General features: G+C 52.2%; 1 protein-coding gene across 3 annotated transcripts in view; it reads right to left on the bottom strand.

Moving 5' to 3' along the window:
- RAB6B (RAB6B, member RAS oncogene family) overlaps nucleotides 1–25806 on the bottom strand; it is a 58630-nt gene extending 32824 nt beyond the window's left edge. For 2 of the 3 annotated variants that reach the window (XR_003044919.1, XR_003044920.1), the window contains exon 1: nucleotides 25405–25805. Coding sequence is in view for 1 of the 3 variants with exons in the window: in XM_006907232.3 (XP_006907294.1) it covers nucleotides 25405–25474 (70 nt within the window). In the remaining 2 variants the exon portion in view is untranslated. Of the gene's footprint in view, nucleotides 1–25404 lie in introns of all 3 variants that reach the window. The other variant, XM_006907232.3, reaches the window with a different exon arrangement.
- Nucleotides 25807–25828: the final 22 nt, after the last annotated feature.

Raw genomic sequence — 25828 nt, 5'->3', positions numbered from 1 at the left:
CTCGCTGGGTAAATGCCAGCAAGATCCTGTCATTGTGACAACCCTGGACTGCTCCCACCCCCAGCCAAATCAGCAAATATCCTCTAAATAGCAGTAACACCCCCAACTGAGAAACCCCCGCTATGGCCAAGAGAACCAGGAAATCTCTTGGGAATCTCACAAGTGCTGCAAATTTCCCAAACTGCAGGGTTTGGCTTCTGACCTCGCCCTGCGCAGGTCCCCTGGGGCCTGGCACTGGCAGAAATGCCTACTGCAGCATTTCTATCATCTAGGAGGGAAGGAAGGGAGATCAAGGAACATCTGTCAGGTCAGGCTCAGCATGGAATGGTTCTCTACGCTGTCCCGCCAAGTCTCTGCTATGGCCCCAGGAGTCTCAGAAGGGATGGGCCCAGCCTGGCTCAGAGTCCTTCTGCTCCTGGCTGCCAGAAATTTTTTTGAAAGCAAAAGAGACAGCATGTGAGAGTTCTCCATTCGGCCTCTCCCCGATTCTCAGATAGTATATCCAGAGGCTGAGCCTGGCGGGGTGGCTGATCACTGCCTAGATGAAGCAGGGCAACCCAACGGGGCTCCTCTGGGAAAAGGTCCTTTTCTAGTTCTGAAGCCTCAATAGTGTACCATGTAACAGACAAGTGCAACCATCTCCTGACAGCCGACATTTATAAGGAAAAGATAGTCTTCTAGCCAGAAGGAACATCTGATGGACCGTGTTTGGAGCAAACTTAGATGGCGCCATCGTTGACCTGGAATTGGTTACCTGGATTCAAATCCTTGCTGGGGTACTGTTCAGCTGCATTATTTTGAGGTGGTCACTGCCCCTCTGGACCTCAATGCCTCATTTAAAAATGAGTATAATAACATCAAAGATTTCAAATGGCATTAGTAGAAATTAAGTAAAAGTGCCAGGCACACAGGAAATGCTTAAAAGTGTAAGGAAGTAGTAGGTAACTGAGATAAACAAACAAACAAAAAAAAGGGAACAAAAAAAAAAAACACCACCACTATTGTACTGACTTTGCCTATCACATCTCTGCATTTGGTTATTCCCGATTTATATCCTTTATAATAAAACTGTCATCTTAAGTACAGTGCTTTCCCAAGTTCTATGGGTTAGAACCTGAGGAGGGTCATAGGAACCCCCAGATTTCTAGCCAGTTGGTCAGAAGTATGTCCTTGGGAACCCCATTTGCAGCTGGCATCTGAAGTGGGGGGCAGCCTTTTTAGGGACTGTGCCCTTAAACCTAGGGAGTCTGACACCGACTCTGGGTGGGTAGTGCCAGGATACTGCAGTGCACCAGCTGGTGTCGGAACAGCCAAATTTTAAGATCTCTGAGACGAGCAGTTAATGCACCCAGACTCCCTTCTAGTTTTACCTGGAAAATGCCCTTTGAGCTCCTGATAGGCATTTAACCTGTACAGAACTTTCTAATGGCTTTAAATCTGCTCTTAAATTTCAAGTGAAGGTGAGAAGTAGGGGCTTCCCACACTGAAAGGTCTGGCTGAAAAGTGCTAAGGGGACCCCACAGTAAAACGTGGAGCAACCCTGAGCCAGTGAGAGGCGGATGAAATTGGGGAGCGTGCAGCTTCCTCCTTTTCCAAGAGACAATGGAAAGTTACCATCTCCTTAGGAAGAGAGGTCTGGCAGGGCCCACTGGTAACTTCCTTAGGTAGTGACACTGCACATCGTACACCTGGGGGAAAAGGGGCAAGCATCAGGGAGCAGGGTAGGGAGAAGGCAGGAAGACACGGGTTTTCCCCTGGTGGGTTCTTTCTTTCCTTGAGGCAGCCGAGAGGCTGGGAGGAGAGAGTGGAATCACAAAAAGCCACTAAAGGAACAGGAGGTTCATGGAGCAGCTGAGAACTTAGAAATCCCTACAAGGGTTTCTAATGCCAAGTCGCCCCTTCTCGAGACGCCAGCCACTGGCAGTGGGTTAGTACTGACTCGTTGGATGGAAGGAGAAAATTCCAATGAAACAAGCTGCTCATTGGGACTGTGCAGGAGGAACTTTTGGGTATGAGGTCTGGGCCATGGCCAATATTTTCTGAACATTCCCACAATAACCATCAGAGGCAACATGTGAACCCTGTATTTACAAAGCATGTTCCAGGCACATGCCAGAGGCTATGCCAGGCATAGATTTACATGACAGGAGTAAACAGAAGAGATAGGACACCTGCTGCCTGAAGCCTGAAGGATTCTATGCTCGCAGCAACGCTGTATAAGCCCTCAGCACCACCCCGTTTAGTCCTCAACTCTGAAGCAGGTATTCATGTCATCCCCATTTTATACAAGAAGAAATAAGCTGACAGCTACTTGCCCAGGGCCAGAGCTGCTTGGGGCCAGAATTGGGCAGCCTGACCAGGAACTGAGCTCCTATTCCTGACTCTTCTTGGCATCCACTGGGTTTCAGGATTGTGCCAGGTCATTACTGCCACCACTGTAGATGTCATGGGGTTCCCAGGAATAGCCCCTGCCAAACCAAGGCATTTTTTCCTTGGGACTGGCTGTAAGAGGTCTCTCCCCACTCAGGTGGTGCTTAATCCAGCTTGGAAGGTCAGGAAGGGGGAACTGAGGCATCCTGTGGGGCGCTAGGAGGGCTCAGAAAGTGAGGGTGGGCAGGTCTGAACACCTGGGGCCCAGCACCCAAACTGCATCCTGGATTGCATGACTGACTCATTATTGATTTGTTGCAAAAGGGAATGACTATGATTATTCCTCTAGGCCCGTTTTTTCTCATTTCTGAGAGCAGAAGCCCTCCTCTTCCCTGCCTCAGAGCTTTCCAAGACCATGTATCCTCTTTCCATGCTGTTAGGATAACATGACTCCCACCCTGTCTGAACTCGTCAGCTTGGCCTCCCTGCTTAGACCCCTCCGATGGCTCGCCCTTCCCTGTGGCATATATCTGCACTCTTCATTGCAGGTGACATGGTTGGTGTGCACTGTCCCAGCTTCCAACTTGAGCGAGTCTGACTGCAGGGCATCCACCTTGACTCTTGGCCCTGAAGTTCCAGGGGGGAACTCACCAGTCTTCAGGGGACTAACACACTCTCAGAAGAAAAGTCTGGGCAACCCAGCCCGACATGAACTATAGGAAACACAACTTCACACTATCTGTAGGAGGCTACCCAGGGCCCTGAGGCAGAGCTTATTAAAGAGAGCTCCTTGCACGCCCCTTGCACACCACTGCCCAGACTCTGCCCTGGCATCACATCGAGGAGCTGAGCTGACAGAGGAGCTGCCCTGTGGCAAGCTCCTCTCACCTCTAAAGGGCTGCTGCCCCTTCCTCGCCCCATACCCCACCCTCAACAACTGCCTTGGGTGCTGGAACCTGGAAATGGTGAGCTTGCACAACCCATATACCTGGCCACTCTCTCAGTCTCACCACAAAGAGCAGCAAGACAGCTAGAGCCATCACCTGACTGGGCACTACCACTGGGCTGGAGCCAAGGAGAGGCTCAAGAGGGGCAGTGACATTCAACCAGCTGGAACAGGAGTGGGTGTGTGGGAGGGGCAGGGGACACCCCCTGTAGTCCCTCCTGCCCTTCCACCAGCTCCTGCAGCCTCTGAGAGAGCTGTCCTTCCCGCACAGCTCTGTTCTCAAGGTCACACTGTCCCACATCCTGTCTAACAACAGTCTGAGACACGAGTACAGCAAAGCAGAGCTTTTTCTGAAGGCAAAGATTCAGCCCCACTGGCAGGATTTTATTAAAAAGAAGCAGCCAAATCATTATCGAGTTTTGGGTTTGTTTTTTTTTTAATCTCAGCTCATGGCTCAGCAATATTCTTGTAATCTTCTGGTAGTTTAGTCCCACATGATTAAGCAGAGACACACATTTTTCCTTTCAACCAAAGGAGAGTGAGAAATTCATTACTGAGTATTTACCAGGAACCTCTAGAAAGAATGAATGGAAACTAACTCTTACTGGGCTTCTACTTAGTGCCAGACAAGAAATTCAGTGCTTTGCTTAGGGTCCCTCATTTGATCCCATCATGATCCAAGGAGTGAGTTATCATCTCCAATGTCACAGAGCTGTTAAGCTGGGGAGCTGGTGTACGAACCCAGAGCTGAAGCCAAAGTCCACATCTCATGCGTGACACTCTGCTAGTTTATAGAAAGATCCAACCAGCAGCAAATCGGATCACAAACAGCAGGGGCCCAGGTTGCTGGGCAGTCAGGAAGGCTTTCAGGAGGAAGCAGGGTAGCTGTAGGAAGGTAGGGCGAGAACAGGTATTCCAGGAGGAGAAAACGGTGTGAGCAAATGCACAGAGGCAGCGAGAGAAAAAGCATGTGAGCATGGATAGGATGCCACGAGCCAGGTTCCTGGGGGTGGAGGGGGCACGGCATGTCCAGGAACTTGGCGGACACACTTGGAAGCCTCTACATCTGAGCTTTGTCTCAGGAAAAATGAGGCTAGACCAGGTGTGTGAGGAGAGGACTAAGTGACAAACACTGTTCAAGGAAGTTCCATGTGGCCAGAGAGTTAATTTAAACCAAAATCCATCTCTGGGGCCAGATGCAGAGGGAAGGAATGTGCAGGTGGAGAGAGACGAGGCCGGAGGGCCATGCTGCCACATCAAGGAGCATGGATTCTCTCCCAAGGGTGGTAGGAGCTTCAGAAGGGTCTGAGCAGAGGCGTGGTGGGAACAGGTGTGACAGTTTAGAATTTCTATCGTGGCTCACAAACTATTCCCCACTCCACAATGCCACTGATACTATTCAGGGGTAAATCTGGGCAGGCCTGTGGCTGTGGCAGAAATGGCACTGTGTGGGACTCCCAAGGCTAGACAGAAAAGGCAGCACGGTTTTTGTCTGGAGAGTTCTCGCTCCTCATATTCAGAAGCTGCCCCTTCGCCCTGCTGTGAGGAGGCCCAACACAGCCTAAATGAGGGAGACCACAGACACGCACATGCAAGAAGGAGGCCCCAGTCAACAGGCCTGTGAGTGAGGGAGCCCACAGATGACTCCAGCCCCCAGCCTTCAAGCTACCAGCTGATGCCAAGTGATCAAAGACACACTTTCCCTGCCAGGACCTGCCCAAACTACAGGATCCTGAACAAAGTAAATATTCTTGTTTTCTTGAGCCACTAAGATTGGGGGTGGTTTGTTATTACACAGCTCTAAGTAATCAGAGCAACACATCTGTGCTTTAGGAAGAAAATTAACACTTCTCTAGGGGGAATGGCCTACAGGGGAAGACTAGGGGCAGGAGCCCAGCGAGAAATGGCAGATCTTGGTTAAAGCAGAGGCAGTGGGGCTGGGAAGAAATGGAGAGCAGAGGAGGGGGGCAGCACCTAGTGACTGGGCAGATTCAGAGGAGAGACCAGGACAACTCCCTGGTGACTAACAGGTAAGAGAGCCATTCCTTGAGCCCAAACGACCTGGACGAGGAGCAACTACCAAGTTTTACCCTAGGATCAGATCACCCCTAAAAGCTTTCCTTAAAATTGTCAAACCAAAGCCTAAACACTAGTGTTATATTTTGAAAAAAATCATACAATGATTAATAATAATTCAATCTCATGAGCTGAGGATCTAAGCTTATTTTCCATTATTGACATCACCATGAAACAATTATTTTCTTACCCAAGTGTGAGCTGCTGGCCGAGGGGTCTTGTACCACCCATGGGCTGTCCAAATGAGCTCGGTCCCTGGAAATCCCACCAGTGCAAGGTGGGCTAAATGCTGCCCTCCACAATCAGCTACCAGCACCCAGCTTGACCTCACCCACCATGGGGACCACTCACTTCACCAGCCTCCCACAGGCCCCAGTCCCCATCTCAGTGGCAGGTCCCATGTAAATAGGTTTTTGTACATTTGGGTGGCTGAAGAAGATGTAGCATCTCTCTACCCACTCAATAAACACCCAGCGGGGGCTTACTGTGTGCCTGGTCCATACCGGGCACACAATTCATAGCATAAAAGCTGATGCACTTATACCCTCCAGCAGCCCGTGTCCAGTGGTGGAGCTGGATTCAGGTGGAAATACCTAAGATGTGAGGCAACCTGGGTGGGCTACTGAGAAGCTGACAAAAAGGCAAGGTTACCTTCTGCTGGGGAACTGCATCAGCCTTCTGAAGGAGGTGGCTTTTGGACAGGTCTGGATTGGTGGAGACAGGGCATCGGTGGACTGGTGTTCCCCAGGGGAGAGACCAGACAAAGCCGGCGATGTCAGGCATCCTGGGCATGCAGCTGTCACTTCTGTACACTTCTCCAAGGCTGCCATGTGAAGCCAAACCCACCTGGGGCTCTGGGGGCAGAACTTATGTAGGCTTCTGGCCTGGGCCACAGGCTGACAGCCACGTGGGCCATGAGCCCCAGATTCCCGCTCTGACACTGTCTCCCACCATGAAGAACCCCTCTCTACCCTGTCATCTCCACAGTGGGTGTGCGTGCGGGTATGGGTTGACAGATTGCTGTGAGGACCAGAAACGGAGCAGAACGTGAGGCAGAGTATAAGAACTTAGCTGGGACTCCATGGAGGGTCTACCCAGACCCAGCAGAGTGTGCACAGCCCATGAGGTAGACCTCACTGATCCAGGCTCTCGGCCACAAGTTCACACGTACCACCTACGCCAGCTCTGGGGTGCTGCTGGAGAGACACTGGGGTCCCACTTGGTCCTCCTCAGGGTCACAGAGTTGGGCCCAAAGTGGGAGACAGGAAAGACCTGGTGGAACTCACAGCCATTTCTAAGCCACCGTGGTGGGTTGCTCGCCTCTTAGTTGCCTGTGTTTTTAGGAGAACAGTCCCCATGCCTGGGAAAGTGTCTCTGTATCCTTGGCCCACAGGCCCTCTTAATCCAGCCCAGGTCAGAGAAGGTCCACAGTTGTCGGAAGGTGGCCCCTGGGGTTGAAAGGCAGTTCTGCTCCCTAAGGCTCAGGCCAGCAACCCACTCCTAGGATGGGCCGGCTGACGCGGCTATCCCATCAGCTCAGTCTGCAGAACACAGATGGGGAATGCCATGTGAGTGCTGGAACGGGCCGGCTGGCCAAGGGGCTCAGTCTGTGCCCTGCAGCTGGGAAGCAGGCAAACCATCCTGGCCCGGTGCTCCTGTTCCTTAGGGGCCTCGAGAGAGGACTCCACCACGTACCTCAAAACCCTTGCCCACGAAGTCCCCCATTACTGGCCTAACCATGGGGTGCATGGGCCCCAGGCCTTGTGGTACCAAGAACAGGTGGGGACGCCAGCTACATCTGTCTGATTCTTGTTTTCTCTTGTTCCATTTTCATAAAACTAAAAATCCAGCCCCATCCTCCCTGCAAGGTGGACAGCCTGGGGGGGCTGGGGACCAGGCTCCCTGCTCTACACCCACCCTGCCAACCAGTACTCAGACAGGCAGCCCCAGACCAGGCCTCTGCCAGCTCCTACCTGAGCCCTGAGGGGCCGACTGGCTCATCGTAGGCTAAATGAGGAAACACACGAAAAATCCCATTTCAAACTATTCCCCAAAAGACTCAGATGGTAATTAAGAAATATGCAAAGCTCTTCATTGGACACTTTAATTAAGTGTCTTATTTCCCTCTGCCAGAGGAAGCTCAGCCACCTGGGCCTCACCAAGGGACTCAGGGAAGACGGAACAGAGGAGATTGGGGTGGGGGAAGGAGCGGGAGGGCTTGGCAGGACAGTGGTGGGCTGGTCTGGCCCAGGCCCTTTCTCCTGCTCCAGCTGAGAGGCTGACCTATTGCTGACCATCCCCGTTGTCCTCCACCTGCTCTGGCTCCTCTGTCCAAGCCTAGTGACTGAGGAAAACTTGTCCTGAGTCAAGGCTGTGAGGTGTCATTCGCTACCCCTGATCAATCCCCCTGCCTGCTGGAAGAAAGGAAGCCTGGGGTTCAGGAGAGAGGTCTGGCCTCATATGTGCTCCTGGCCAGCTGTGGACCTTGGACCTATCACAACTCTTGCCTAGGGTCTCAGCTTTCCATCAGAGTACAAAGGAACAGGATGAGTGCATCCCAAAGAATCCCATCAGCATAAGAGTCCATGCTTCAACCATGTAGAAAGGATGGGGACAGGAAAAGGAAAGGCAAAATAAAGTAAAGGTCCCTTGTGACCCAGGAAAGCTACAATGCCAGGTGGGGAGTTTTCCTGGCATCTGCGAGCCCACGGGGTACTCCCAGGATGGTTGGTCCTCCACTCCATTCATTCCTCCTTGAACACCTTAACTCAGCCCTGAGGATGCCCAAGACATGACAGCCTGCTAGGGCTCCACATGGTGACAGGGGCTGGGACCCGGGAGGTTCAGCCTCAGTCTCCTTGCACTAATGTCCTGGCCCACCTCCTGCTTCTTTCCCCAGAGGTTCTGCCTTTAGCAGAACAAGGCAAGTTCCAAGGAAACAGGGGCTCATGGGGCTGGGCTGGGCTGGGAGAGGCCCCTGCCTCAAGTGGCTACACTAGCAACACTGGCTGCCACAGAGCAGGCTTGGTCATGTCTCCTTCTGCCTGGTGAAGTACTCTCATCTTTGCTTTTCTTCTCTTCTTCTCCACTGCAAATCATCCCTATCCAGCACATACCAGGAGCATCTAAGAGAGTCTACACCTGACCTGAGATTTCCTTTTCTCCCCAAGTCTAGAGCGGACCCTCCCCATCATTACTCTCATATTTCCATTGTCTGCACAAATCAGCGGGATAACGAGAATAGATCTCTCTTGTCTGCAACTAAGAGTTTTGAGAGAGAGAGAGAGAGAGAGAGAGATATGAAACAAAGGAGAGGTAAGCCAAAAAGAGAAGGCTGGAACAAAAAGCTAATTTACGGAAATATACCTTGTAAGATCTTACTCAAGTCATTGAAGTCAGACTAAGAAATTGTCTGATGTCCACGGCCGTCAAAGCAAAAAATTAAAAAAAAAAAAAAATACATGACCAACTGTAAGATTCACAATACTCATGAGATAATACCAAACTAGCTGTTGAGCTTTTTATGAGTTGAAGAACAGAAAGTTCTTGAAAAGAATCTGGATTGCAGAAATCACGTGGCCACTTAAAGGGCAAATTTACATGTTTATATAATCAACTAGATGAACGTCACTGGTGAAAATCAAGGATGCTAGCCAGACCAGACGACTCCCTCCTACCCAAATCAATGTTCTCACCCATGGGCCCAGACTGGTGGTGTCCCTGACAAATAAACGATGAAATGGAAAACCAAGGGCCCAAGACTTCAGCTTCTGATCAAGGAGGAACAGGGAAGAGATTAACCCTCTCACCTGAAAGAACCAAAACACAGACAAAATATATGATTTTCAAGACACTAACATCAGGCACTGAAAGACAGCGAACCCTGAGAAGCATGAAACAGATGAGGTAAGCCACACAAATGCCCCCAAATTATTGCCTCGAGAAACTTTCAGGCCACAGCATAGGAAAGGGGAGCCGGGTGGACCCTAAGGTGAATAAAGAGAGCTGAGAGTCTGGAGTAAACGAAGCAGCTAGAGTTCACCAGAGAGAGTACCAGAGAGGAGGGAGATGCCCAAAGGAGGAAGTCCGGAGGTCTGCAAAGAGTCTCTGTCAAGTCTTCAGCTGAGGACTGATCAGTAAATGTGGGTAAGGAAACTGCTGGAGATTCGGGAAAGAACCACCCAAATGGATTAAAGGAAGCAGCGCCTGGCATCCACGCGGGGCTTGGGACAGTGCCTGTTCCCACGTTTCCGCCTCTTTCCAGAGTAGAGAGCCTCATCGACCTCAAGACATTGCGAAAATGACTCAAAAGGGCTGTGCATCAATAGTGAGTAATAATTAGCCCCAGACTGAGCAACGCTCTGGTCCCAGTTAACAAATCTTAAGAATATTTGTAGGTATACAAAAATGACACGGTACACAACATGGCAAAAGCCACACTGTCTAGCATCCAATAAGAAAATTATCAGGCATGCAAAGAAGCAATCAAATATACCCCTTACGAGGAGAAAAACACAATCAATTGAAACCAACCCCAAACTGACACAGATGTTAGAATTAGCAGACAAAATCATTAAGAAATAGTTATAACTGCATTTTGTATGTTCAGAAAGTTATATAGAGATGTAGAAAGTGTTAAAAAGGACACAAACCAAACAATATAGTTTTTACATCAAGGTAAAAACTACAATGTGTGAGAGGAAAAACACATTGGATAGGATTCACAGTAGATTAGACAAAGCAGAAGAAAGTATCAGTGAATTTGAAGACATAGTGATATCTAAAAGGAAATAAACAGAAAAAAAGAATAAATGATCGAAACACCAGTGTGTTGTGGGATAACATCAAATGGCCTAACATACGCATAATTGCAGAACCCATGTGAACCACCATGTGGGCACGTGCACTGAAACGCATGCAAATTCTCCCTCTCCCTCTCTCTCTCAATAAAGCAGGCATCAAAAGCCTTGGTATATGGGAACCCTTTAGTTCCCCTGGTGTCTTAGTTGTGAAACTGAGAACCTTGCAAAGATGACATCTTCAGGGCTTCTTGAAAACCACCTGAGATCTGGCCAATCTGTGTGGACTGCACAGCTCCTCCCAACCAGTGAGCCCACCCACTGTGTGGACCCTCTCTTCTCACTGAGTCTCATATCAAACATTCCTATCAGCTTCAAAGAGGTACAGGGTCTCCCCTCCAGGTCCCACAGCATCACCATCACCATCACTAGCACCCGCTAGCTTTGACTAGCTAGTCACCCTCTACCCTCTCACAGTACAAACCATTACCCTTTGGCCTGGCTTTCCTAGGGTAGGCAGAACGCAGTTCATTTCAATTGGTTTGGGGTTCAGTCCAACTCCAGCCAGGCCCTACACATGCCAATCATGTCCATGTGTCTGAGGGGCTGTATGGATGCCGTGAAGAATTAATTCATAGTGAGTATATGTCTGTTTGAGAGAAGGAAGAAGCATGTGCTAAATTCCCACTGCCAGCTGATCTTTTGACAAGGCTAGTGTTAATGCAATTTGGTAGTTTGTTTAACTGATAGGAACTCTTGGCCCATCCACAGCATTGAGTTTGGCAAAGTAATATATTTTCTCATGTTTATCCTTTTCTTGCCAAGGCAAATTGCTGGTGGTGTTGATGTTAAAAGCCTCACTTACAAGGAGAGATGAGTAGGGCAGTGAGAATGGATAGAGAGAACGTTGAAAGGCAAGGTTTATGTTTCCTAGATTGTCAGTTGAGTTCCAGTCAGAGGGGCCTTGTGACAATGGACCCATAGCTCTCATCCACGGGGCACAGCTGTGGCCTGGCCGTGAGACCAAGCTCACTCAGGCAGGTGGGAGGTGGCCTCCAGAGTAGAGTGTAGGCTTCTACAGAATGCTCACCCCCTCTCAGAGGAACTCCTGGGCTGGACAGCTATGGACAGCAACTCCTGTGCTGACTCTGAGGTCTCCATGAGCCTGGGGAGCTGTTCCTGGCGCTTGTGCTGGCCCAGCTTCTCTCCCTGTCCTCACATAGCCTGCTCGCTGCTGTTCACCTTGCTGCTTTGATAAAGAATAAACGGGAGCAATCCCAGCCCCTGCACCTCCAGAGCCAGCTGGGGAGAGAAGAATGGATGTACAGACTTCCCCGTGCAGTTAACAGAAGCCTCCTCCAGCCCTCAGGACAGACTCAAAGTCACCTGCTCAGGATTCACTCAGGGAAGAGGAACAGCCAGGTGAAGTTTAGAGGTGACAAAGTCACCTGCTCAGGATTCACTCAGGGAAGAGGGACAGCCTTCCAGGTGAAGTTTAGAGGTGGGAGCCATTGCTTCTGGGGGTGGAGAAGGCACTCTAGATCTCAGGAACCCTGGGAATGGACACAGGACCACCCAACAGACAGAGATGACATTGTGTCTCCACTCCTATTGGATCAGAAATGACTGCTGGTCAGGCACTGGGGTGGCCAGATGGCCAAGCTGGGGGAAGGGAGCAAGGAGAATGGAGTCGATACCCAGGTCTCAGATGCCTGGGTAACCAGGACAAGAAGATGGTTGTCAGGTTCACCTGTCCCCATCCCATAAGCTCCAAGTCCCTAAGGAGCCTTCTCAAAAGCAGCATCACAGATGGCATGACCCATCAAGAACTCTGGAGCTGAGCTAGCCCAAGTCTGTCACTGAGCTGAGATGTGAGGGCAGAGAAGAGGGGCCACTTGCCCAGGGTCACAGAGCACCACGGTCATGGCCAGCCAGTCTCTCTCCTGGTACAGAGCCAAGAGCTTTACCTCAGAGGTTTTTGAGCCCATAAAGTTTACCCAAGTGTGCCCAGGACAGGAAGATGCTGCCTCCTGAAGCCCCAGTGGAAACACACATCATGGGAGGTGCCAAGGAGCAGTAAACCACACGAAGGCACAAAAGGTGGGCTTCTAGAAAGATCACAGATCACAGCGGCCTCGGAACACTAAGTCACGGCAAGAAGGCACCTGGAGAATGTCTGATGTAGCCCTGCATGTGATGGGAAAAATCAGAGGCACAGGCAGCAGGAAGGTTTGCTCAAGGCCACATAAAGAGAGAACAGTAGCAGAATGAGAACCAGGGCCCAGCTCCCAGATGGCCCTCACCAGCTGCTTAACCAGGGGTAGGTCACAGCCCTTCCTGGATGAGCCAACTCTTTGTCTGCAAAATAAGGGCATCTCTAAGACATCTCCTCCCTCAAAAAATCTTCACCCCATCTGTGTTAGTTATTTGTTGCTGTGTAACAAACACCACAGATTTGGTACCTTAAAGCAACATACATGATTATCTCACAGTTTCTGTGGGGCAGGACTCTAGGCAAGGCTTATCTGAGTCCTCTGCTCAGGGTCTCACAAAGCTACAATCATGGTATCAGCTGGTCTATGTTTCTTTGGGGTGCTCTTTCAAGCTCCTGTAGTTGCTGATAGAATTCAGTTCCTTGTGGCTGGAGGACTGAGGTCCCTATTTTCTTGGGAGCTGTTGGCCATGGGCTGCTCTTAATTTCCTAGAGGTCATCCACAGTTCCTGGACACATGACTTCTTTGTAGCCCCTCTCATAACATGGCAGCTCACATCTTCAAGGCCAGCAAGAGGAGTCCTCTGAACAGACAGTCACAGGAGGAACAGCCCATCATCACCTTTGCTATACCATATGAGCTAGAAGCAAATCTCGGGTTCCATCTTCATTCAAGGGGAGGGGACCTTCATGCAAGGTTGTGACTTATGTGGGGTCACTTCAGGTCATGTCCACCACACCATCTCACATTCACAGGTTCCTAAGAGATGCTGCCTCTACTCTTCACTCAGCCTCCACCTCCTCTCCTATGGGGGTCACCTGCAGTAGAACCTCACAGGTCTCTCTGCCTTAAGACTGAAGTCACCAGCTGGCCTGGATGGAGGCTATGGGTGCACAGAGGCTGGACCCCTGTTGTGTCTACGTCACTGTGTATTTTTGCACACTGCTCTGCCCAGTTCTCCCATGTCATATCCAGCCCTCCCCCAAGCTGAGGTGCTGAGGTGGATGGATAAGCCAACACTGCTGTCCAGACCAGAACCTCGGCTTAGTGTAGCCCTTCTGCTGCATGATGGAGGCAGGAGAAGGGCTACACTTCTGGCTCAACATCTGGGGTTCTGCCCTTTTCTGATAAGGTGGGAGAGAGCCAGGGTGGGGGTGAGGGGCTAGCTGGGCACCTTTTCAGGCCTGCATTTCACATTCCGATCTGGGCAGAAGCCTGCAGTGTTTTGGCTGGATGTGGAAAAGTGGAGGTGGGGGGACTTATTGAATTAGAATCAGGGGAGAATTTCTGGATCCTGGTGCCACAAGTAGGATCTGTTAATATCCTAAAAATAAGTGGCTAATTTGGGAGCAGCGTTTTTCTCCCTAAAAAGAAACCCTTCTTGGAGGTGCTCTCCACTCAGAAAAGAGCAGAACTCAACCAAGATGTTGAGTTCTGGGAACGGCAGGGTCCCGGCAGGCAGAGCCAGCCAGCCAGCCTCGGGAGGGAAAGACAAAGCTCAGTCTGCTCACCAAAGCCCAGTGTTGGCAGCACCGGGGCACTGGAGCTGACGAATGTTCTCCCTTGAGCACCAGAACAAGGTAAGAGCCCTCTCTCCACTCCTCCCGCTCTGCCTGGCTGGTGGTCGTCAGCCTCCTTCCAGCAGCAGCCCCACTCCTCACCTCGTCCTCCACAGGAATACACAATTGGTCCCATCACTTCTGTGCCCCAACACACATTAATTTCTCCACAGGAAACTCTAACCTTTAATTCTATCTGGTCAGAACTCTGGGATGGACCGCGCCACCGCCAAAAGCTGCAAACCACCCTGGCTTTTCCAAGGCCCCAGTGCGCAGCCAACAAGCCCTGTCTCTGTGGCTCGCCTAGGTCTGTCTGTGTCTGGTGGGAGCACTGTCTGTGTCTGGTGGGAGCACTTCCCTGCTGTCTCTCTCTTCCTCCCATTCTTCTTTCCTAGCCCTCTCCCTTCACTGGATGGGAAAATCAACAAGAAACATTTTCTAAATGCATCACTTTACCCTCTTCAGTCTGTGCGGTGTTTATTCTCTGCTCAGCAATAGGGTCAGAACAGAACATTTTCTCTACCTCTCTCTGAATTAATGCACCGCCCCCAGAGAGACCTGTCTCTGGTGCAGAGGCCACAGTTGCTGCTCTCCTGTCCTGAACCAGGGATGGATCTCTTGGTCCTGTCTCTGCCCCAGCGGTGGGGACAATAGGGGACCAGAGAGGACTAAAACAGGTCAAAGCTGAATTTAGCTGCTTGTGGTCAGCTTCCAGGCCAGTTTTTCTCGAGGCAGCAACTCCTGGCAGGGGAGACACCTCTGCTGAGCAATGAGCCAAGAGGACAGACCTGACCTCATAGACGATAAATCTGGCACTGCTCAGAGGGGTCATGGGTGGTGATTGAAACATGGTGTGATCACTGATGATGCATAATTAGGATATTCTCCACCCACCAGCTACACTGGCAAAGGCATAGTGGTGCTCAGTAACCTCCATGGGCACTGCCTGAACAGAAGACAGGAGGGACAGGGAGCAGAGGTCACCAGGGCTCGGGAGGGTAGGGTTTCAGGCCTTGAGAAGAGACTAAGAGCTGGCCCACAGAGAGGACTGCACTAACTGACCTGAACAGGCTGCCTGTTCCGGACTAGGGCTGAGTTCCTGATGGCAGCCTCTGCCTTCACTCCGGCTCCCTGGCTCTTGCCCTTCGCTTTTTGTGCAGCCAGCTAAAGACTGAGTTTCTGTCTCCAAGGCAGAGAGGGGGGCTCACACCTCTCCCTCAAGTCTTCAGGAGCTCCTGAGCTTGTTGGGGGAATTGGAAGCCAGAAGAGAAGAGCAAGGGAATCCATGGGAGAAAGCAAAGGAATTGAGTCAAGTGTCCCCTGGAAGAGGAGCCCATCAAGGGAGGAAGTGATAGGAAGCTGCACAAAGGGCCAGGGGAACTCGCACACCCAATGACCAGGAGTCAGAGGGAGCTCACAGAACCAGTGTCTAGGGGGCTAGGAGCTCACCTACCTAATAACCAGCTTCTTGCCAGGTGGTACATACTGTCCTGAGCAGGTGACAAAGGCGAAGAGTCTGGAAGGGTGGCCAGAGGTCGTGGAGCACCCCCTTGGCAGGACAGGAGCAGTCAGGGGACTCAGGGCATTGTGGAGGCAGGAAGGACAGAGGAGCTTGAGGTGGACAATTTTGGAATATCTAAGGATAGGGCGGCTTTGCAGAGAGAGACAAAAGCCCCTCCCCTACAACCTTTCATTGTTCCTGAGTCCTCATTCTACAGAGAAAGAATCAAGAAAATATGCAGCCGCATGTGGTTCCATAGTGTAGCAGTAAGAATGTCTGCTTTACACGCAGAAGGTCCTGGGTTCATGCCCCAGCAGAGCCATGGTTCATGGTCCACCACCCTGAACAAGCCCAATGTCTAATCTCAGAAGCTAAGCAGGGTCAGGCCTCGTTAGTACTTGGATGGGAGACCATCTAGGAAGACCAGGTGCTGTAGGCATAAAAAAGAAAGAAAAAAAAAAAATGTAGCCCCAGCAGGGCTGAACTTCAGAGCCAGAAGGAGGCTTAGACTTACACCTCTCATAAGCCCTCCTCTAACTTTTATCCTTGGAATGTTCCCAGACTTGCCTGGTTAGGCTGCCTGGGTCTCCTGCCTCCAATCGGGCTGTACCTCACTTTTGTCTTGTCATCCATGACTGCGTCCCTGCTTGGTTAAAACCCCTAGTAGGTCCCCACTGCCCTCAGGGAAGACCCAGAGTCCTGTGTGTGGAACAGAGGCCTGACTCCGCCCACTTCCCCAGGTTTGCCTCCTCCTCCCAGGCTCCCTGCACCTAGGCCAGCCACCTTGCACCACACCCAATTCCCAAGAAGCCCCAAGTCCTTCACGGCCCTCGGCCTTGACACAGCCTGGCCCTCTGCTCACGATGCCCCCCTTGCCTGCCAGTGAATTCCTGATGGCTGTGCACGACTCCCTCTGGGAAGCCTTCCCTGACAACCCCAGCAGACCACACCCACAGCCTCGCTTGGGTACTTCATATTCACACTGGCCGAGACCTGTTACCTGCTTACCTCACCAAGCACTGTTCTAACCACAGTACTGCAGAGCCCCTGCCCCTGTAGTCGCGCTTGTTGGTAAAGTAAGAGCTGTGGAAATGTGCAGCTGCAGGAGCCCCATCAAGTGGGGCAGGATGTCTGTCCCACTTCCTGCTGGGATGGGGTGGGGGGAGACATGTGGGCCAGGGAGTTAAGAGACCTTGGTGCTCTTCCCACAGCTCAGCAGTAACTGCTCTGGGTCTTGCACTCTGTGTAAAAGCCTTCACCTCACATTCTTCACCTATAAAATGGGATATGCAGCTCTACCTGCCAGATCACACAGATGTGCATCCTGCAGCTCACTACACAAAGATGACTGATCAGTGATTCTCAAAACCTCACACACCTACCTATTTTCCCCTCATACATCTACAAAGGGGGGGACTGCTGTCACTATTTCATTAACAAAATTACCTATCACCTGAGCGTTTACCATGTACCATGTACTGATGTATTCGATCTTTGCAAAACCCCAACAAGGTAATGATCACCCTATTGTCTGGTGAGGAAAATGAGCACAGGGTGGTCCTGTTGTACCCCAACACCATCTAGACAGTGAGGGGTGGGGCTGGGGTGGGAGCCAGGGCTCTGGAGGATGGGGTAACAGATGGGGTTGGAGAAGAAACTGGGGCCAGGTCAGCAAACCTGCATGGTTTGGTGGGGACACTGCATACCCCTCCTGGTGCTGGCCCTTTCTCAGCCCTCCCTGCTTACCACCCACTACCTGGCTGCAGAAGGAACTGTCTTAGAGTAGGAGTGCCTGGGAGCTGTCACCTGCTCTGTTGTCCTCATCACAGGTCCTTTCCGTATAGAATAAATGTCTGCCAGCAGGAAGGGCAGGAGAGCCCCATCCCTGTTGCTTGGCAACCTGAGCCAAACACATCATCAGACTGATTAGCCAGAGTGCCCTGGGGGCACATAAGGGAGGAGTGAGCCCAGGGAGGTGGGCCAAGAATGCCTCTCAGGAGAAGAGGTAGCAGGCTGGAGGGGGCTGTGCACTGGGGCCTGCTTGAGGAAGTTCTAGTGGGAACAGCTGGTAGACTCCCTGATTCCACACCCTCATCCCTGCAGCCCCTCTAACCACTCTGGCCAGCAGTGCCATCTCTACGCTGGAAGTATTATTGACTTGACATCGTATTCTGAGCTGGCATTGAATTATAGCACCAGAGTTAGAGCTATATTGGCTGTAGCATTTGCCTGGTCCAATAGCCTCTGGGGACACATTGAGAAAGCCAGAGATGGGCTGGGACTTATCAAACACACAGCTGACTGGTGACTGACCTGGGACAGAATCAGTGTCTCAGGTCTGATAGCTCCAGGCCTACAGAGAGGATGAAGCCAGGGGGAGGGTTACCCCAGAGCAGGTGGGAGTCAGCTACTTAGTTTGAGTGGTTCTTCTCTTCTTAGTATTTAGTTCTCAGCTAAAACCTGCAGGGTAGTCTCTCCTCTATGCAGTGGGCCACAGGCTGACTTGGGAAGGCGTTGGCTGACTTGGGAAGGCGTTAGCTGTCCCATTCTCTCTACCAACATCCTTCAAATCACCCATAAATGAGCAGTTCATTCTGTATAAGGATGACGTGCCTGCCAATCAATCCACCATTCCAGCTCCATCAGACTCCTGCCCTCCTCAGCTGAGGTGTGGCTCGGTCACATCTACACCTAGGAAGGATCATCATTCTATAGCCTCAGAAAGAGGATGGGTGGTGAGGGGTCCAGACTGAGTCTGTCCTTCCTGAGAAAATGGGTTCCTGGGTTCCCGTGTCCTTCCTCCAGGTAACCTCAGATGACATTTAGGGATACCCACTATACCTGAGGCTCCACATGGGGCACCCTGCCACAGATGTGCCCCATGTTGCAGGTCAAGAAACCCAGCTTCCTTCCTAGAGCTCTCCTGCCCTCCTCCCTGCTTTGGGCCTCAGCATCCCTCACCAGCCTAGGGGAATCAAAGGCCTCTTCCTGACACCCCCATGCTGCGATCACTGACTCCTCAGCAAAGAGTTTGGCACACACTCCCTGAGAGGCATTTATAACAGACCTCACGTCCATAACGCCTCAGTGGCCTTCTGTCTCACCCTCGCTGCTCCCTGGCCTGGGCCTGCCTTAGAGGCATGAGGCCCAACAAATCAGTTTCTCACAGTGACCTGGGTTCAAATTCCAATCCTGCCACACTAGCAGTGAGCCCTTGGGCATGACCAGCTCTCACTGATCCTCTGCCTCCTGACCTGCAAAACGGGGTGAATCCCACATCTATGGCAGAGTGCCCTGTACAGAACCTCGGGCATAGTGGGTGATCCTAAATGCCATCTGAGGTTAACCGGAGGAAGGACATGGAAACCTAGGAATCCATTTTGTCTGGAAGGACAGACTCAGTCTGGACCCCTCTCCATCCACCCACCTTCTAAGGCCCTGGAATGACAATGTGTCCTAGGTGTAGATGTGACTCAGCCACGCCCCAGCTGAGGATCCTCCTCCGGTTCCCTATTTCCTTCAGAATAAAGTGCCAGCTCACGGCAGAGCCAGCCTTTGTGACTCACCCTCACCTCATCTCCAGCTATAGGGGAAGCTGGGTGAGACGGTTACCCCAATTTTAGAAGCCCCTTTCTCTGGGGAAACCCCACGAAGGCAACATGCCCTATCACTGACTGTCCAGGCCCCAGAAGAAAGCCGTGGTCTCCAGCACTGAAGTCAAACAACTTTCCCACCCACTGTCTTCTTCCACCCACTGTCTAGGCACCTGCTGGGGTTCCCGGCTGCCATTCTCTCGATGCACCTCCTGGAAGTAACCTTTGCTTTAAAGGCTCTCTTCTGCCCATAGAAGCAAGGTATCATCTGCTTTCTCTTGGACCCCAGCCTGTCCCTTGGGTATGTCACTATCTGGGAACAAATGGTATCTGTCCCAGGACATGTGGTTGAGTCACCTGGGCTCCCACTGCCCTTGGTTACCAAGAGACCAGGATAAATATGCTTTTCTACTAAAAATAAATTACTTTATTAAATTGATTAAATATTCATAGCAGTGAACATTTATTCTTAAAAAGATTTCACTCAGTTTAGGGCAAAAGTTATGAAACTAATAAAGGGAATTAGAAATTTCAAGCCCCAAGATACAGGAAAGAACCTCTTTTAGGCGTCCTTAGGAGCTCTGAGTCTCCATCCTTTCCTTCCCTGTTCCAAGAGGCACAGACTGGCCTATGGTCTCAGTCCCCTCAAGCTTTCAGTCCCCAGGCCCTGCCAGGGGCCCCACCATTTCCCCGCAGCCTGTCTTTTGAGCTCTAACAAAATCTATCCATATATCAGGGTGTGTCTGGTACTCTTCCTGGCAACCTCTCCCATTTTCTCTTCTCTGTGGTGAGAAATGGAAAAAGATAACAGACGGACAGTGGAGAACATGCCCAGCACAGTTTGTCTGTAGTCCACCCTGGTTTTTAATGAATTTTGCTGCCCTACCCACCCTTTCTCACCTACCTCAACAGTTCTATCCAACGATTTTTCTAAATTATTTATGCATTGAGACCAAAAGCCATGCACATCCAGTGGTTCATTCATTCGGCAGCACTGGAAGACACGGGAAAGGGAGATCAGGGACGCCATGCAGGCTGGATGGGACACCCCCGCAGACCTGCCCTGGATGAGTCTGCAGTGCCGGGGTAATATCTATAAGGATAAATATTCATGGGCTGATTTTAGGGATGTAGTAAGTAAAAAAAAGGACAATGAGATTATTTATTATATTTTAATAGGGTTCATCATATTTGGTGGCTGCAAATGATAACGATAATCAGATTATGCAAAAGATGGTAATTATTATTACATCTGTACAATCAGCACAGAGTCTAACCATTTCTTTTTTCTCTTCTAGTTAGTTCCCTTGTCTCTGTCATCAGCATCGAGGGTGCCACTTTTCTCTTATACCACGTACAGGCTGATTCTCATCTTGGTGTCCATCTAACTCTCACCGAACACACACCTCTTTAAAACCAAGAAGTAAAGGTTCTGTGTTTGAACCCAATATCGAAGGTTCCCTCTCTTATTCCAGACACTAAGGACGGGAGAGAAACTGGAAGGAGAGAAAGCAAGGCTAAGAAGCTGAGCTGTGTGGCAGCTTGGTGATTTACCCCAGACCTCTGACGGCACCAGGTTTGGGTGTGTCCCTTCCTTCCCACCTCTGGTGGCCTTACTGTTTTCTTGTAGGTCTTCAGAGATGGTAGTGGGGATAGGGGTGTCCTGAGAAATTCAGGTTCTGTGAGATGAACTGTGAGTCCGGCATGACCAAGGCTAAATGATCCAGTCATCTGAGACAGATTCTTAAGAGTTGCTGGTAAAAATCCTCTGGCTTGAGAAAGCAGCAGGAGTCAGGACGAAGAATCCCATTCCAAAGCCGCCCTGACTCCCTTCGCTTTTAATCTATTGATGGGCCATCAGCGAATCTCGCACAGCGAAGATAATCGCATCATTTTCAAACTGAAATAATTAATAAGCACAGAACTCCTGACGATGGGGAGGAGGAAAGATGACTAAGCCCTAGTCCTCCTAAGGAGCTGAAATTCGCCTTGAAGGGGCTTAAAATTCAGTTAGGGCTTTTGTACTTTGAAGAAGAGTTAATAAACATTCTATGAGTTAAATGTTTATTGAGTAACCGAAACAACAGAGAGGTCGTAGTGTAGCATGCGATTAACTGCTTTTTAAAAATGCTCAGTAAAAAGAAACACGGTGCGTGCCCAGGTGTGCCAAGCACAGTGGGGCAGCTAGTCTGGGAGTTGGTGAGGAGGAGAAAACTGGGATGGGCTTCAGGCACAACTACCGAGGCAGAGAAGGGCTCCCTGTGGGGTCGTGGGTGGTGGGAGATCAGGCTGGGGAGGTCAGGCCATGGGTGGCCCAGGGTGAGTCCTCCAGGCAGTGGGAGGCCACTGAATGCTCCTTAACGGGGAAGAATGGGAAGAAAGTGGGTGGAAAGCTCCTTCTCAGTGCCTGCAAGCCAGACACTGGAGAGTCGCCCTTGTCCTCCTACCCTTCTATCCCACACACTTTTTCTCCAGAGCAGAAGAACAGACAAAGCTTCCTGGAGAGGGCGGGGCCCTTGGAGGACCTACTCCTTGCACTCAGCCCAATGGAGCTGGTTGTCTATAGAAGCATCTTTGCCTCTGCTATGTGCTTCTAGAGTAGCTGTTATGGCTCTCACAGACCTTTACTGTAATTATATCCACAAATGTCTGTATTCCCCAGTGGACCATAAGTTCCATGAGGCATGGATACACTCAAAGATCTGATTAAATAAATAAACGGATGATGGAAGGAAGAAGCGAGACAGAGGGAAGTGGCGGGGGGAGAGAGGGGTGGGTGAACAAATGACTAAAGGACCAAGTGGCAGCTGCACACGGGGTCATTGTGTTGCACAACTCCAGGGACACTATTCACATTGTGCTCAGGGTGGAAGACACCTGTAGCGGCATGACTGCCAGGGGGCAGGACCGGGAGGTATCTGGTCAGAGGAAGCTGGCCTGCTGGCTTTAGCCTGGAAAAGCAGCCTAAATTTGTCATGTCCATCAATCTTCCAGCTTTAGCTGGAGGAGTCTCAGGGAAGGAAGATCAGAAGAGGCCAGAGTGCAGCAGATACATCCACATCCCTCCTCCTCACTACACACACAGAGATGTGCCCGGCGCCCGAGAATGCCATTAGAATTTACGAGGAAGACGTGTGTCCTGCAGGCCTGCTCTCCTTCTACAGACACCTGACAGAGCCTGTCTCCTTTGGATGCCAAGCGCCCTAGTCAGAACTGCTGTGCATCAGCCCCTCTGTCCTCTATCACTGCCATCAGTACATGGGCATGACCAGTAGGCCCAGAGAGCCATCTGAGCACCAACAGGAGAGCACAGCCTTCCTATTGCAAGAAAACCACTCATCCTAGGTCCACAGCACCCTCCACAATCCTACTCACTGCCAGGTTGACATTGTCAGCTGGCCTGTATCATTTGGCCCTGGGGACAGCAGTCATTCTGCTGCCAGGAGGGGGTGCTCTCTCACGGCTGTAGGTCTTCTCTCCAGAGTGGCTCAGGAGCTTCCCACTCAAACCAGGCCCCTGGCATCTCTGAAGGCCTGATGCTTCTCCTCATCATTGGGCTCTGGGCTGGGTACTCACCCACTGGTCAGGCACAGGAAACAAGAGAAGGCCACATCCCTCCAGCCCCCTTCCCTGGCCCCTTTCCAGTAGACTCAGCTCATACAGGTATGCCCAGCTGCTCTAGAAGGCTCCACTGAACTCAGCTGGCTCAAGGTCACAAGGGAGGGAGTGCCAGGGTGGGAATGATGGCCAGACCTCAGGGGCTCCCACCACCACAGAGGCTGCACAGGATGCTTGCACAAAGGACCAACACATGCAAAATTATGTGCAGGCAAGATGGAAGCAGTGGCTGCAGTGGCAATTCCCCTGTCCCAGCTGACTCAGAGAGGCACAAATCCCTTACCAAACTCAGGGACTCTGAAAGCTCTGTAAAATCTAAGGTAAACAACCCACTGATGACACATCCAAGCGGGAGGAGGCTTTTCAAGGCCTATGATTCCCTGCCAGGAAGGACCAGAGTGGCCAATAGCCAATCTCACTGATGGCAGAGCCTTTTATCCCTAATGTCCATGTTCCAAGTACCCACAAACCCTGCTCCCAACCAACTAGCCCAGAATTCCCACCAGGTCGCCCAACCCAGCCCCAACCCTAGCCAGATAGTGGCAACCTTCACCCCCTCTCAGGAAGGCTCCCCAAATCTAGACTTCCCCAATTCAAGGTCATCTTATTTCCCATTGACATGTTAGGAACAGGAGATGTGAGTTCCAGCCCCAGAAGTGTTAACAACTCACAATGAGACTCTGGGCAAGCCCTCCGCATCTCTGGGGCTCAGACTTCTCATCTAAACATGCTGAGGAGGTGAAGCTCCATCTCTGAGGCCTAAGCTCTCATTTCTGTGATATTAGGAGCAAAGCGGGTGTGCAGGCCTCAGCTCGTCAGGGATTCTGAGGGAGCCCAGAGTTTTCACTCAGACTCACTAGAGACACTCTCCTCCCGAAAGCCCTGGCCCTTGACTGAAGCATGTTCAGATGTAGGATGGGCAAATGTTTGTTGAGAACCTATCAGAGTCCAGGCCCTCTGAGAGGCACTGCGGAAACAAGGGGTAGAAGGACTGCCCACAAGTAACCATTTCACAGAGACGGAAACTGAGGCCCAGCAAGGCCTCGAAACCCGTTCAAGGCAATATAGCTAGGCATTCAACTCCCAGGCTGCCTGATCCCTGCAGAGTCTCTCCCAGGGCTCCAGGCCCGTTGAGAAGAGTGCTGGGATGTGAAGACCCCTGAAACTCCTTCAGGCACGGGTAAAAGTGAGCTCTAAAACTAGAATCTATTAAGATCAGAAATGCGGAGTCCAGAACATAGGGCTGGCTGGCTGATTTGATCTAGTTCTAAAATGCCCAGCCTGGCCTCAAGACCCATCCCCACGTCAGGGCCTTGATACACTTCTCTGCATCATCTATTCCAGGTAATGGGCAGCAGCAGACAGGAGACTGCCACGTGATCTCCACAACCCACATGCACAAATACCACAGTAGCACTGTTCCCTGAACCCACCAGATTCTTCCAAGGTTGCCTGTGTCTTGGCCCCTTGTACAGAAAGGCACCAAACCCTGTGAACTGATCTGTAGAGCTAGAGCTGGGAGTCCTGCCCCCAGGGACTACCTTCTCCCTGAGCAGAGCTAGGTCCTCTGCAGCCCTGGGGGAGAGGCCTCAAAAGGGATGCTCTGAGAACCAACCCTTCCTACAGGTATCACAGGAGTCACGTTCTTCAATCTGGTCTTTCCACCTTGGAACCAACCTGGATTTTAAGGATGCTTTTTACCAGGGGAGGCTGCTAGCATCAGAGAAGCCGTTTCTGTCCCACCCCACCCCGCCCCGCCCCTGGCGGGCTGCCACGATGACCTCCCCTCCCCCAAGAAGGGCAGTGAGCTGGGAGGCGGCGGTGGGAAGAATCGGCTGCCCACGCGCTCTGGGGAGGGGTGCTCAGGAGCCAGGCAGGGCGTGTCATCTGGTCCTTTCTCTGTCCATCACCAGTCTTTGAGGCGGCCTCTAGGTGCGAGGCGTCCCTGTACCATCCCCCAAATCTGCCCGGCCTTGGGGAATCCTCGTTTTCGTCCTGACCCCGGAGCCCCAAAGAGGCTACACATGCCCGTGAAGGACAGCAGGTCTAGAATCTTTTTTGCCCAGGCGACTAGCCAGGGGACGTAAGCCTGGGGAAGTAGGCGCCCTCTTCCCTCACGGCCCGGACTAGCTCCTTCCAGAAGAGACAGGTGTCAGTCTTCCCCCAACGGCCGTCTGCCCAGGGCCTGGACGCGCCCGAAATTATGCATGGTTGGGGGCAGGATCCGCAGGGAACCCCTCCGGTGCATTGGGGTAGGGGGCGGCCAGACGACGGCCGCACCGCGTTCCCGAAAGAGGCGCGTCCGTCCTCGCCCAGACCCCCGCCAGCGCCCAGCCACCTGCGCGGTCGCCCGCAGCCGGTGCCGCAGTGCGAGCGAGCCAGAGAGCCCCGCACCTTCACGCCTCGGCCAGCGCCGCGGAGCGAGCCGCCGCCCTCCAGCCTTCCCTCCGCGGCCGCACCTGCACCCGCACGCCTAGCCCCCCGCCCCAGATCCCACCCTCACCCCCGCCTCTGGCCCCAGCGCCTTCTCTGTCCTTACCCTTGGCCCCTCCCCTGCCCGGCCCCGCCCGAGCCAGCCCCGACCTCCACATGCCCATGACTCCCCTCTACCCCGGCATGAAGGGGCCTTTCCGAGCCGGGGGCCAGGGATAGCAAGGGGGTGGATGATTCTGCGGGAGGTGGGGGAGGTCGACTCGACGCCAAACCAAGAGAATAAGCGGGGTACTTACCGCTCTGTTCCCCCAGGAACACCAACTTGAATTTTCTCAGTGGGTTCCCAAAATCTCCCCCTGCGGACATGGTGCTGGCAGCCGGGGCCGGGAGAGGAGGAGGAGGAGAAGCGAAGGAGCAGGAAGGGGAGAGGAGGAGGGCGAGGGGAGGCGGCCGGCGGTGCGGGAGCCGGAGGGGGAAGGGCTGGCTGCGCGCGTCCCTGCCTCCCCAGCTGCGTCCCGGCCCCGGCCTGCAGCTGCGTGTCCGGCGGCGGCGGAGAAGGAGGAGGAGGAGGAGGAGAAAGGCTGGGCTGGGCTGCCGCGGGCGGCGCTCGCTGCGGTACGAGGGGCGCGCTCTGGACGCCCGAGGCGCGGCGCGGACTGAGACGCGCGGGCGGAGCGGGGCGCAGGGACAGCGCACGGGGCGGGGGAGCGCTCCGGCGCC

This window comes from Pteropus alecto, unplaced genomic scaffold (assembly GCF_000325575.1).
Source record: "Pteropus alecto unplaced genomic scaffold, ASM32557v1 scaffold92, whole genome shotgun sequence".
NCBI classification, from domain to species: Eukaryota; Metazoa; Chordata; class Mammalia; order Chiroptera; family Pteropodidae; genus Pteropus; species Pteropus alecto.
This window is presented reverse-complemented; position numbering and strand designations above follow the sequence as displayed.